Below are 12,383 nucleotides of genomic sequence, written 5' to 3'. Positions count from 1 at the left end.
AGAATCTTCAAGGGCAAGGCCTTTGTGGCATCTTTGTGGTGTTCTTGGGGACTCCAATTAAGTTGTGGAGAATCTTCAAGGGCAAGGCCTTTGTGGCAATTTGTTGGGAGCCTCCAATTAAGTTGTGGAGATAGCCCCAAGCTTTGTGCGGGTTCGGTGACCTTCCTAAGGTCCCATAGTGGATCGAGGACATCCCTTTTGGTGGGAATTCTCGAGGAGAATACGGTGGCCCTCGTGCATTTGGAGTGACTTGTCCTCCACACCGCTCCAACGGAGAGTAGCACTCGCAAGAGTGTGAACTTCGGGCTACATCGTTGTCTCCGCGTCACTTCGGTTATTCCTATACCCGAGCTCTTTACTTATGCACTTTACTTTGTGATAGCCATCGTGCTTGAAGTTATATATATATCGTGCTATCACATAAGTTGCTTGTCTTGCTTAGCATAAGTTGTTGGTACACATAGGTGAACCATTGCTTAGAATAAGTTGTTGGTGCACATAGGTGAACCATAGTTTATAGGCTTTGGGCTTGACAAAGTAAACGCTAGTTTTATTCCGCATTTGTTAAGCCCATCTCGTAAAAGTTTTAAATCGCCTATTCACCCCCCCTCTAGGCGACATCCGTGTCCTTTCAGCGGGGTCGGCATGGCTCAGTACCTGGTCTAGTTCTTCGCTTTTGGAATTGGATTGTCTACTTTCATCGTAGTCGACCATGGCCAGCTGTGAACGTGCCATCAGTGTGCCACTTTGGTTGGCACCATATGGTACGCCATGGCATTTTTTTGTTGCGATTACCATGGTGCAGACAATGATGAGTAGGATCAAAAGGTGGATCCACCGGATGACCAGTGGATCTAAATGGCTCTTGTCCAGTTTGAGATCTCAAGGCACAATGGTGGCAAGTTTGGATGTGATGAAAACTATGAGCTCAATGATGGACGTTTTGCAATAGTCTTGGCAAGCGGGCTGGCAACATAGGGGGGCTTTGTTCTCGGTGGTGCTCTTTGAGCATCAAGTCTCGATTTTTCAGGGTGAAAATTCTAAGCCTAGCCTTTACTAATTGTATGTGGCAATTTTGGATCCCTAGGTCTCCTTGTTGAAGGCATTGTCTGGAGCTGAGTCAAACTTTTTTTGGGCTGAAAATCCATGATATATGATCAAACGATGACGGTGTTGTGCATTACTTTCTTCTTGGAGGCATCAATCTTTTAGAACTTTTTGCATCCAGGTGTAGTGGGGCCAGTTTGCTAATCATTTCGCGGGCCTTTTTCTGTTTTTCTTTATTTTTAATTTAGTTTTGTGCGTCCTTGAAGTCTCGACTAGCTGTTAGCACTACCTGATTTCATTCATATCTACTTGATATTAATATATTTTCTTTATTAAGAAATACCGGATTTATCTTATACGAAAAATCACAAGGAATATGGAGTAAAATGAAGATGCAAAGAATAAATCTAGAGCCTATATCTGATGATTTGTTCAAGCAACCAGTACCACCAGTAGTGTTTTACTTTTATTTGTAGAGGACAAAAAAAGTAAAAACTGTAACGGGACTCGAGGAGGAGCACGGCCGACTCGATGGTAAGGGGCATTCTGTAAAAGCGTCGAGTGGAATTCCTTATTTTGTCATGGGTCCTCGGTCTTCTCCGATTCCTTCACGACATGCAATACCGTGCGCAGCAGTTGTACTTGTACATAAGCCAAAGCAACCCTCCGCCAGTTGTAAAGGCCAAAGGATTATCCAACAACAAATAGTACTATACTAAGAGGTAAAAAAGAGCAGAAGCAGCCTGCAAAACCGATCGCCGGCGAAAAAAGGAGACGGCAGATGGCGGCGAAAGCGGAGGTACGGCCGCGGCCGCGGCCGCTCAAAGTAGAGGCCATCAAGAGCTTCGTAGCGACGGCGTTCGGGAAGGAACTCCGCGACCTGAAGCTCGACGTCCTCGGCACCGACGACTCCCCCATCCCCATCACTGGTCAGCGTCTTCTCCCCCATCCCCCCTCTCTCTCCCTGTTCTATCGATTTAGGGCGGTAGAAGGTTATCGATTATGTGCGTCGGATCCTAGCTGTGGGTACTGCTGGAGTTGGAGGCGGTCAATGTTGCTTAGATTTTGCCTGCGCCTTAAGATTTGCTTGCGCTGTAAGGTTTGCTCCTGATGCTGCTTGAAATTGGTGCTCTTTGTGGGAAATTTCGTAGCAATATCTGTTCCAGTTGGTTTCAGACTTTCAGTTAAGTCTTCAGTTTTGGCATGTGCTAAGATCAATTGTCTATCAGCTTATTGTTGGTGTAATTGCTGCTTGCTCTTTCTGTGTGGGCACTCTGCTGTGGGGACTCATAACATTAAAATGTTATCCAGGAAACAACTTTTGTGATTTCCACAAAGTACTACTCCCTCAGTCCATAAAAAGAAAGATGTCTCAACTTTAGATAAATTTGAATATATCTTGATACTAAAACGGGTCTAGATACATCTAAATTTTAACAAAGTTGAGACACCCTTTTATAGACGGAGGGAGTACAATTTTGTGAATTTTCCATCTTCTAGTTGGACTGTTTATGCGTGTTGTGGCATGTGTAGTTTTATTTTTCTAGTTTCAGTTATGTATTTTTAATATACTAACATATTTGGTTTGTGCTAGGCTACTATACTGCATGCACTCACCCAAAACTTTCGGCCCGCTTCAGCCTACTTCAAAAATCGCTAGCCCCATCATCTGTCAACTCACTTGGCTCTAGGAACAATTGTCCAGTACCAGGGACGCTCATAAATACTAATAACATGTTGGGGTTCCAAAATCTTGATGTGGCGTCTCTACTCAGAGAAGAAGGAAAGAAGGTACATATTATTTCAACTTTGATACTCCCTCCGGTTCAAAATAATTTCCCAAAAGTGTATGTATCTAGACATGTTTGAGTGTGTAGATACATCCATTTTTTGGGCAATTATTTTGAACCGGAGGGAGTATGAGATTTGTTAATCTATACCCTTTTCAACTTATATTGTTTTCTCATTTCCTTGTTGCATGTATTGTGGATCCAGATCTTGCATGACATTCTATCCGGTAAAATAGAAGAATGTCCTTCTCTGCTATTAAGATTTCTTGTGATATCATTTGCGGACTTGAAGAATTGGAAGCTCTATTACAATGTTGCATTTCCCTCGTTGGATTTCAACTCTAATATGACTTTGCTCAGCCTGCATAGTGCCTCACAGGTGCTCAGCCAAGAAGAGGTCCTGATCTTGTGCACCTAATATTACATATTATTAGTAGGTTTTTGTTCTTCAATCTTTTTATGGTTGGTAGTAAATGTTATTGATTTGCTTTTCAGGCAATATCTTTGTCTAAATCAATGAAAGAGTGGTGTGAATCAAATGAAACAACAGGTTTGAGAAATGATTGTCATCTCAAACTCGTATGTCACAACATGTTTTAATTTGGATATGTTTCCCTAATTTTATATACTTCTGCTGCAACGGATAATCTTTTTTGCAGTTCATCCGTTTTTTTGGGTCGATATATCCTCAGGTTCTTCAGTTGTTGTAAGACAACTTAAGGACTGGAAAGATCGTCAGGGTGGTGGCCAAAAGGTATGTTTGTGTCATTGATCGTATATCATGGACTTATTTTGCGACCACATATTTGCTATGTTATTGATGAGATCTCTTACTTTAAACTTTGTATTATTTTTTTCTTTTTTGTGTGTATAGATGTGAGCGTAAAATATCAATGGTTGTCCTTACTATACAAAACCAAGTGAGTGTCCACACACGTGGAGATTACATTCTCATAAGAAGGAAAATTTGGCTCTTTATTTAGTTTATTTACTACAAACTTAGTGCAACATACACACATATTAGTAGCTTTCTATCTCTACACTATGGCTCTCTTGTGACCATTCTAAGATTTCATATTTGTAGCTCCTATTATTTTCTGTGCTTGCCTTAGTGGGAGGGGAGGTCACCTAAAAAGTAGTTTTACAATGTTGATTAGTGATATGTGGAAACTATCCAAGCCCTACGGTGGGTAATATCTTTACTTCAGAATTCTCTACAATCATCCTCATTATCATATATAATACGCCAAAATATTATAGAAGCTTCTTGCAACTTTCTCAATATTTCTAGAACTTTCCGAGTATGCATTGCTCATTTCTTGAAACTATTATTTTTTAATGCAGCTCCTTTTTGGGTTTTATGATCATGGATGTCATCAAGATTACCCTGGTTGGGCTCTTAGAAACTACATTGTATTCCTGAGCCTGCGGTGGAAAATCGAGAAAGTTCAGTTCTTATGCTACCGAGAAAGATTGGGGGGGATCGATCTAGAGAAGTCACTTATTGGTGAAGCATCATTTGCACCACATCATGGTATTATGATCGATCTGGATCCTTCAAAATCCCACTAGTAATTTGTTTTTCTAACATTGGTTGCGGTTACAGGCTGGGATGGCTCTGATTATGTGCCTGAAGTTATTGGATGGGAAGGAGAAACTCCTGGGGATGGCAGGAAAGAAATGAAAGTGAACTCAATCAGTCTTGAACTGATGAAGAAAGAAAGGTAGATCAAGAGTGTTTACCTTCCTCTGCACATCATTAGCAACTAATGGGATTTATTCAATTATTTAACATATATGCAGTCAGGAAGAACAACAACAGCTGATGCACTTGAAGCTTATGGGATGGCGGCACTTCCCTGTCGATTTAGACAAATTGGGTAGCACTCGATGTCTTGTGTTGGGTGCTGGAACTCTCGGCTGTGAAGTTTCTCGATTACTCATGGTTAATACTTTCTGCTACTGCGATATCTATGTTTATATGTACCAAATTGCAATAGTATCCCTTCCAATAAACTTCAACGGTATATGCACTTACACATCTTTTCTACCTTTTATTTGTGGTGGAACCAAATTTTCAGACCTGGGGTGTACGGAAACTAACAGTGGTTGATGGTGGTTGTGTTGCCATGCCTGATCTAGTCAAACAATCACTCTACGTAGAAAAGGATTGTGGTGTCCCGAGAGCTACCGCAATAGTTCCCCATCTAAAAGAGAGATGTCCTGCAGTGGTAAGTCGTTGCTACCTTTTTTTCCTGAATATTGTGGTCTCTACAGATCGGCTTGTTGACAACACTTACTGTCATTTAGGAGGTCGAAGGCATCCGGATGGAAATACCAGTGCCTGGGAATCCAGTTTCTCCAAGTGTGCTTGATGATTGCAGGCTTCTTCAAACATTAGTAGCTAAGAGTAATGTGGTCTTCTTGTTGACTGACACATGGGAGAGCAGATGGTTACCAACTCTTTTGTGTGCAAATGAAAACAAGGTACACATTATTCATAAGTGAGGTTGCAATAATTCTCTGCTCATAATGACCAAGAATTTTTAACACATAACGGCTTGAGTGGATAGTGAATATATTCTGGTCATGTAGCTCACTTAAATAAGTGTGATTTCCCCCGTCTGTCTGTTTCAACACATAGTGAGCTCTTGGGAACTAAGGTCTTCTGCCTCCACTGCAGATCGCTATCACTGCAGCAGTAGGATATGACAGTTACCTTGTCATGCGACATGGTGCTCGTCCAGGAACAAGAAGTGGAGGTATGGATGACGTGATTGCTCAGACAAAGAATTTGTCCACTGAAGATGCTCTTGGTCATCAAAGATTGGGCTGTTGTTTCTGCAACGAGAAGACTTCCCTTTTCAATGTATACTACCTCAAGACTTGCATTTGTGGAAATGCTGTCCTTTTGTTTTGCTTTATACCTACAATTTTGACACCAGTTGCTTAATTTTGTATTTGCTTGATTGTGTTTATTTGTTTTGCAGTCAGTCTCTAATGAAACAGTAGCACTACCTGGGCTGACCTCAATTGCATCTGGCAAAGCAGTGGAGCTCTTTGCGAGGATGTTACATCATCCAGAGGGGTAAGCTACTAAATACCTGAAAGATATTTTTTGTATGTGTGTCAGTGGTATCGATGAAGAGTAGCTGATTAAGCTAGAACTTCATAAAACTAATCAGTCCATGTACATTATGCCTTAAGGATTCTATCATACATCTTGCAGGATACATGCTCCAGGAGATATTGCTGGTATGGATACTGAACATCAACTTGGCTTATTGCCACATCAGATGCACGGATCACTTCCAAAGTGTGTTTTATCAACTGTGATAGGAAATTCCTCAAACAATTGCACTGCCTGTTCTGATGTCGTAAGTAAATTTTAGGACATATGGCGGTACATTACAAGATTTTGTTGATTTTGATGTTCCAGATTGTAGCACACCCACATTATAGGAATCTTGTATATTCTGATGGTTCTCCTTGCTAAAATTTCAGGTACTTTCTGAATATAGAAGAGAAAGATTGGATTTTATTATGAAAGTCATCAACCAACCAACATATTTGAAGGACCTTACGGGCATTTCTAACAGTTTGATAAAGTCGGACACTTGTTTGAATTTACCTGCCAGCTTCCCTGTAAATTCGGGGAAGTTGTCTAGTGTGAAATGTTTAATTTTGGGTGCTGGAACTCTTGGGTGTGATGTTGCTCGTATTCTTATGGTTAGTGTTATGGTTGATGCTACTTTTATGTTAAATTACAGGCATATACTCAGTGTACATCTTCTTAATCATGCTGGATACCAATTTGTCAGGATTATGGTGTTCGGAAGCTAACAGTAGTTGACAGTGGTTGTGTTGTTGTGTCAAATTTGGCAAGACAGTCACTTTACACATATGATGACCTCAACGCCCCAAAAGCAACAGCATTACTTAAGCGTCTAAAGGAGAGAGATTCGTCATTGGTGAGATTTCACTTCCCTTCGAAACAGTATTTTTCATTTTTTGTTTCTGTTTTGACAACACTTCCATCTCAATTCTGTCTTGTAGGGCAACGAGGATTTTAAAGATTGCAAAATGGAAATACCGATGCCAGGGCATTCTGTATCATATGATGGAGCAGATCATGTGCTTGAAGATTGCGAGAAACTCCAGAAGTTGGTAGCTGCCCATGACGCTGTGTTCTTGTTGACTGACACGAGGGAGAGTAGGTGGCTTCCAACCCTTCTCTGTGCGAATGAAAACAAGGTAAATTACGTCCATATTCTTGAATGTACACATTGAAAACTTTATATGCTAATAATGCCTCTCATTCTACTGCAGATTGCTATTACTGCAGCCCTAGGATACGATAGCTACCTTGCCATGCGACATGGAGCTGGTCCAAGAACAAATTCTGAAGGTTCAAATGTGGATCCTGCCATGACTATGTCTGCGGAAGATGTTATTGACCGTAAAAGACTGGGCTGTTATTTCTGCAACGACGTTATTGCTCCTGTTGATGTAACGTTTGTTGCTTTAGCTTTTTTAAATTATACTCATTTCCTCAATATATTATCTACTACAACCATCATATATCATGCTTTTATGATCTTTTGATGCAGTCGGTCTCCAACCGAACTCTGGACCAACAGTGTACAGTAACACGACCTGGACTGGCCCCCATTGCATCTGGCCATGCTGCAGACCTCTTCGCAAGAATGTTAAATCATCCGGATGGGTAAGCACCTGAACCACTTGGTATATGATGAACTTGTGTATTATCATTGCGATGGCAGATACATACAGCGATGTGGAAACAGTGTAAATTGATATTTTTGATTTGTTATATTTTGCAGGATACATGCTCCAGCAGATATCGCTGGCACGACCAGTGAGCGTCCGTTTGGTCTATTGCCACACCAGATACGAGGATCACTATCGAGCTACAACATACTAACCCTCTTGGGATATTCCTCGAGCAGTTGTATTGCATGTTCCGACGTGGTAAGCAAACATTTATTGTTGCATGACTGTCTTGAAAAACTTTGCTGATACCTGTATTGTTTATTCATTCACTTGATATCGTGCAAAAAACAATGGCAGGTATTGTCTGAATACAGGAGCAGAGGAATGGATTTTGTGATGCAGGTGATCAAGGAACCGACCTATCTAGAAGACCTTACCGGACTGACGGAGCTGATGAAATCCGCAGATTATTCTCGGGTCGAGTGGGTAGATGATGTCGACGACGACGACGAATTTGCAGAGATCTGCTGATGCCTCACAAGATTCCATGGCTATAACGAGTGTAGATATCATTTCGACACAATGTGATGAGCGAGATTGATGGTTGTAAATAACATTCTCGAAATACCTTAGCTTTTCTCAGCAGGTTCAGCACCTAGCCTGTAATCATAGCACACCCCTGAATCCTGGTTCGTCGAACGCTTGTAGGTTGAACATTCAAAATGTTTACACGAGATATTCTCTGATTATTATGGATTGTGTTTCTCTCGGTAGTCGGTACTCCTATCAGATGCCGCTGTTCCTAGCAGCGCGCTGCGGCTGCAATAGCCTTGGACGGTACCCGTTGTAACGCCTTCGGGATGGGAATGGGCCGACCCGGCCCTGTCCTTGGACCCGGCCCCTGTGGCCCTATGGCCAATTTATGAGGCCACGGGTCGACCCATATAAAAATAGGCAATGGCCTCCTTGGCCCGATGGGTATCTCGGGTCGACCCAAAATTTAGTAGTGTATGTTGCTTTCTCTTATGCATAATCCTCACATGCTAATAGATGTGCAGTTGAAAGTAAAACAATACAAATATTTTTTTCCGAGTCAAGCAATTAACTCTAGAGACTAGGTGTTATACCTACATCATACGTACATGCTGTTAGAAATAATCATGACCCTTGAGTTCAGCTGGCTCGCTAGGATGATCAACGTGTCTATGATGTATGTACAACGTCTAGCTAGCTAGGTAGGATCGATCAGCTAGCGTGTGTACTCGCACGTCTTGCCGGAAGACCAGCCGAGCCATTGATGTATTCTTTGCAAGCTGGCCATCTGCTGGACCTAGAGGTGAGCAAGTAGAACATGTCAGACGACGAGCTGAATGCAGAACGATGGTGAGCGGGAGGCGGACACGAAATAGATCAGCGAGGATGCAACTAATATGAGATGGGATAGCAAACTGGGTCGGCCCTGCTGACCCAACGGGTCATTCGGAGCCGGCCCTGTTGACCCAAATTTCGTTCGAGGCCGACCCACCTGACCCATTGGCCCTGAAATTTTGGGTCGGGCCAGCGACCCAGCGGGTCGACCCGGCCCAATCCCATCCTGATAACGCCTCGGCTCGGCTGGGCGTGAGATTCTGCTTGACGTGGTAAGGGCATCTCCTGCTGCGCGACACATTTCGGACTATCCGTTTGCGTCGCGCCGACGCGAGACATACCGTTTTTGTCCGCACATCCGTTTGCATCAATTATGAAGTTTCCAAACAACAAAATAAGGAATTCAACGAAATCATAGTTATTACATTTAAATTTTTAAAAGTCTACATGAAAATAAGATAGTATTTCTCTAAGCATGATCTTCATGGCCAGCCAATGTCCACTGATGCTCAATCAGATCCGTTTGCAGCTATTTGCAGACGTTCTTATTAGTGACTTCTACATTCATATGTAGATAGTCCTGCCAAGATGAAGCTCCAGGAAGTGGCGCAACCAACTCACCTTGGAATTTCCAGTGGTTCTCATTGCGGCCATCATGACGTTCATTCTCAATGATCATGTTGTGCATGATCACGCAGCATGTTGCTCCGGCCCCGGGTTTGAGGTGAACTCGTGGATCATGGAGGCCGCAATAGTTGCCAATATCTACGTCGACCGATCGGACTGCTCGTCAGAAGAGGAGTCAACGACCTCCGCGCGGAACTTGTCCAACATCTGCCACATGTCCATCTGCGTGGGTACCAACTGCGGATCAATGGCCGCGCACAATAGCGCCGAAAACACGAGTAAGAAACCTACCGATGCAATTGACCGAACAGGTCGTGGGCGGCGAGGCCGGACGGCTCAACTGGCAACGTTTGGCCCCAAAACAGCCGGCAGGTACACGGCGGAGCCAAGCCCGAGTACGATCCTGCTCTCCCGCGCGGCGACAACGGAGCCGACGACGAGTACTGCGGCGCTGCGGCGGGACAACGGCGGGTGGGGTTGGGGTGGTGGCGTCGCACTAGGGCAGCAAAGAAGGGGAAAAAGAAGCAAATTGAAGCGGTCGATTTCGCTGTCCCTGACTTGCGGGACCGGGTAAAAAATGGAGGACGCTCGGCGCGTCCGCGCAACGTCCGCGGAGACGCAAACCTGACGCATATTTGAGCCAGGTTTGCGTCTCCGCGGACGGGCCGATCACTTTGTGTCGCCCCGCTGGAGCAGACCCTAGACGCATTTCCGGTCATGGCGGACGAAAACGGTCGCTCAGCGTCCATTTGCGTCGCCCCGCTGGAGATGCCCTAAGCCCAAATTTAGAGCAGGAGGCAGACAAAGTGGCAGTGGCGCCTCGACGTGAATTATATGGCTTGACTGACGAAAGCTCGGCGAAGAGCAAGGCCACGATGAGCTGTGCAGTTTAGGGCTGCTTCCGATCCAGGTTGTTTGGTGTTTCATAAGAGTAACTCTAACCCACCTCGCCGTCGTAGATCCGGTGGTTCCTCCTCCTCCGTCGGCTGCTCCAGCAGCGGGAGGGTGGGGTAACATCGGATCACAGCGTGTATATAGTGTAGGGTTTATTAGGACCTCAGTCGGCGGTGCTTTGGAGGCGGTGGCGCGGCCGGTGCGGTGGCGCGGCCGGTGCGGTGGCGCGGCCGGTGCGGTGTTTGGTGGCGGCGCTCAGCCCCTTCGACGATGGTGTTCTTTGGAACTCCACCGTGGAGAGGCTGCTTTCCCGCGTCTGCAACTCCCGGGAGCTGCCGTGCGTGCTTTCCCCTGGACGGATCTGGGACGACGGATCCGGCGTTTGAAGTTGAGGAAGAAGGTGATGTTGCTTGGCTCGTTGACGACGACGGCTTCCGGGGTAGGTCCTCTGGGACCTGCGCTCGACGACTTCCTGTTTGATGGGGGTCTGCTTCCGTTCCAAGGCGACAAGAGGAGCAGCTGGGACGGTGCGCCACTGACGGCTTCGTGGTGCCGGCGTGGTCGACTTGCAGAAGGGCATGGTTGTAATTTTTGTTGTCCTTGTGGACCTTTCTGTAATATTGTCAAGTTAATATCAGTTTCTTTTACCGCAAAAAAATAGAGGGCTCTATATTGCGCGCGTTAAAATGGCTTTGCAGCGCGGGATTTTTTTAGCGTGGGGCGACCGCTTGTTTTTCATCGGAGACGCTAAAACACAGCACATGGCAATGAGAAGAACCCCCCACGGAGACGCGGCGCAAACAGGTTTCATCAAAACCAACATGATCAACAAGATCAAATAAGTCAAAATAAATAGACCAACAAATGGCCCCAAATTTCTCCAAATCTTAACCTAGATAGCATAATTCAAATTCATGACATAGTACAAATGCAAAAGGATAATTGGACACAACCAAGTTCAACACAAATTTGACTCAAACACATCATTTGTCAACATCTTCATAGCCATTTTGTGTTTCATCTTCTTCGGAGTTTTGGATGGTGGTGTTGGCATGAACCGACGAATCTCCATAGGCATCAACATTGGTACAAGGTGTTGGATCCACCAAGGAGGCCATGAATCCCCCGGCAGTGCTCCCATGCCGCCCATGCCTCCAACTTAACCAATCGGTGCACTTGTCCCTCCAAGTCCCATGCCACCCATGCGTCGGAGTCCCATGTCACCATTGCCTCCATAGCCTCCGTGCGGCGCTCCCATGCCTCCATGGCCTCCATGTGGTGCTCCAATGCCTCCAAATGCACCAGGTGGTGCTCCCATGTCTCAATAGCCTCATAGCCACATATGCCTCCATAGCCACTCATCGGTGCATTCATCCCTTCACTTTGGGCCTTCAAGTAGTTTGCCATCATTCTTTTTTTCCAACACTTCATGGCAAGGAAGGTTTATGTACTCCTTTTGCCTTTCATCCATATTGTAAGTGTCAATGCAAAAGAGCTTCCTCTCTTCTTCCACTAGGCGTTGATGCTCCTCATTGGCCAGCTTCTTCTCCTCCAATGATAACTTCATATCCTCGGCGGACGTAGGAGGCGTGGCGCCAGGCTGTGAGTTTGGCCGCGCCGACGCCGGCGTTAGGGTTTGTTGTGGAGAACGGCCGAACTGCTCGCCGGTTGTGGCTGGGACCAAGTAGGGAGGGGTAGGCAGAGTGACTGAGGACCCGTCCATCGCCGGAATGTCGCCGGCGACTGCGCGGAGGCGAAGGGAAATTGAGGGCGTGGGCGCGAGGGAAATTTCGGGCGGCGGTTGGGTGTTCGCGCACGAGCGACAACGATAGCGCGCTCGACTAGAAGCATCAATTTTGGGGTGTCGGAGGGCGCAAAATGGAGCGTGCGGAAAAAGTTTTATAGCGCGTGCAATTTTAACGC

The 12,383-nt window shown here is 45.2% G+C and overlaps 1 protein-coding gene across 1 annotated transcript; it reads left to right on the top strand.

Annotated features, from left to right (window-relative positions):
- The first annotated feature begins 1,722 nt into the window (after positions 1-1,722).
- On the top strand, positions 1,723-8,320 carry LOC127342932 (ubiquitin-like modifier-activating enzyme atg7). Its single transcript, XM_051368955.2, has 20 exons — positions 1,723-1,976; positions 2,642-2,838; positions 3,043-3,234; positions 3,333-3,387; positions 3,497-3,591; positions 4,182-4,371; positions 4,444-4,561; positions 4,641-4,782; positions 4,919-5,068; positions 5,148-5,324; positions 5,521-5,706; positions 5,828-5,925; positions 6,067-6,214; positions 6,342-6,566; positions 6,659-6,808; positions 6,894-7,091; positions 7,167-7,346; positions 7,448-7,563; positions 7,682-7,829; positions 7,929-8,320. The coding sequence occupies exons 1-20, from the start codon at positions 1,829-1,831 to the stop codon at positions 8,100-8,102; spliced, it is 3,087 nt and encodes a 1,028-aa protein (XP_051224915.1). The 5' UTR covers positions 1,723-1,828; the 3' UTR covers positions 8,103-8,320.
- The last annotated feature ends 4,063 nt before the right edge of the window (positions 8,321-12,383 follow it).

The sequence above is a fragment of the Lolium perenne genome, chromosome 3 (assembly GCF_019359855.2).
Source record: "Lolium perenne isolate Kyuss_39 chromosome 3, Kyuss_2.0, whole genome shotgun sequence".
NCBI lineage: Eukaryota > Viridiplantae > Streptophyta > Magnoliopsida > Poales > Poaceae > Lolium > Lolium perenne.
This window is presented reverse-complemented; position numbering and strand designations above follow the sequence as displayed.

Coding starts and splice junctions, on each gene's coding strand:
- LOC127342932 (XM_051368955.2), top strand. CDS start 1,829: ATGGCGGCGAAAGCGGAGGTACGGCCGCGGCCGCGGCCGCTCAAAGTA. Junction 4,372..4,443: donor ATCATTTGCACCACATCATG/GTATTATGATCG, acceptor TTGCGGTTACAG/GCTGGGATGGCTCTGATTAT. Junction 5,707..5,827: donor AGAAGACTTCCCTTTTCAAT/GTATACTACCTC, acceptor TTTGTTTTGCAG/TCAGTCTCTAATGAAACAGT.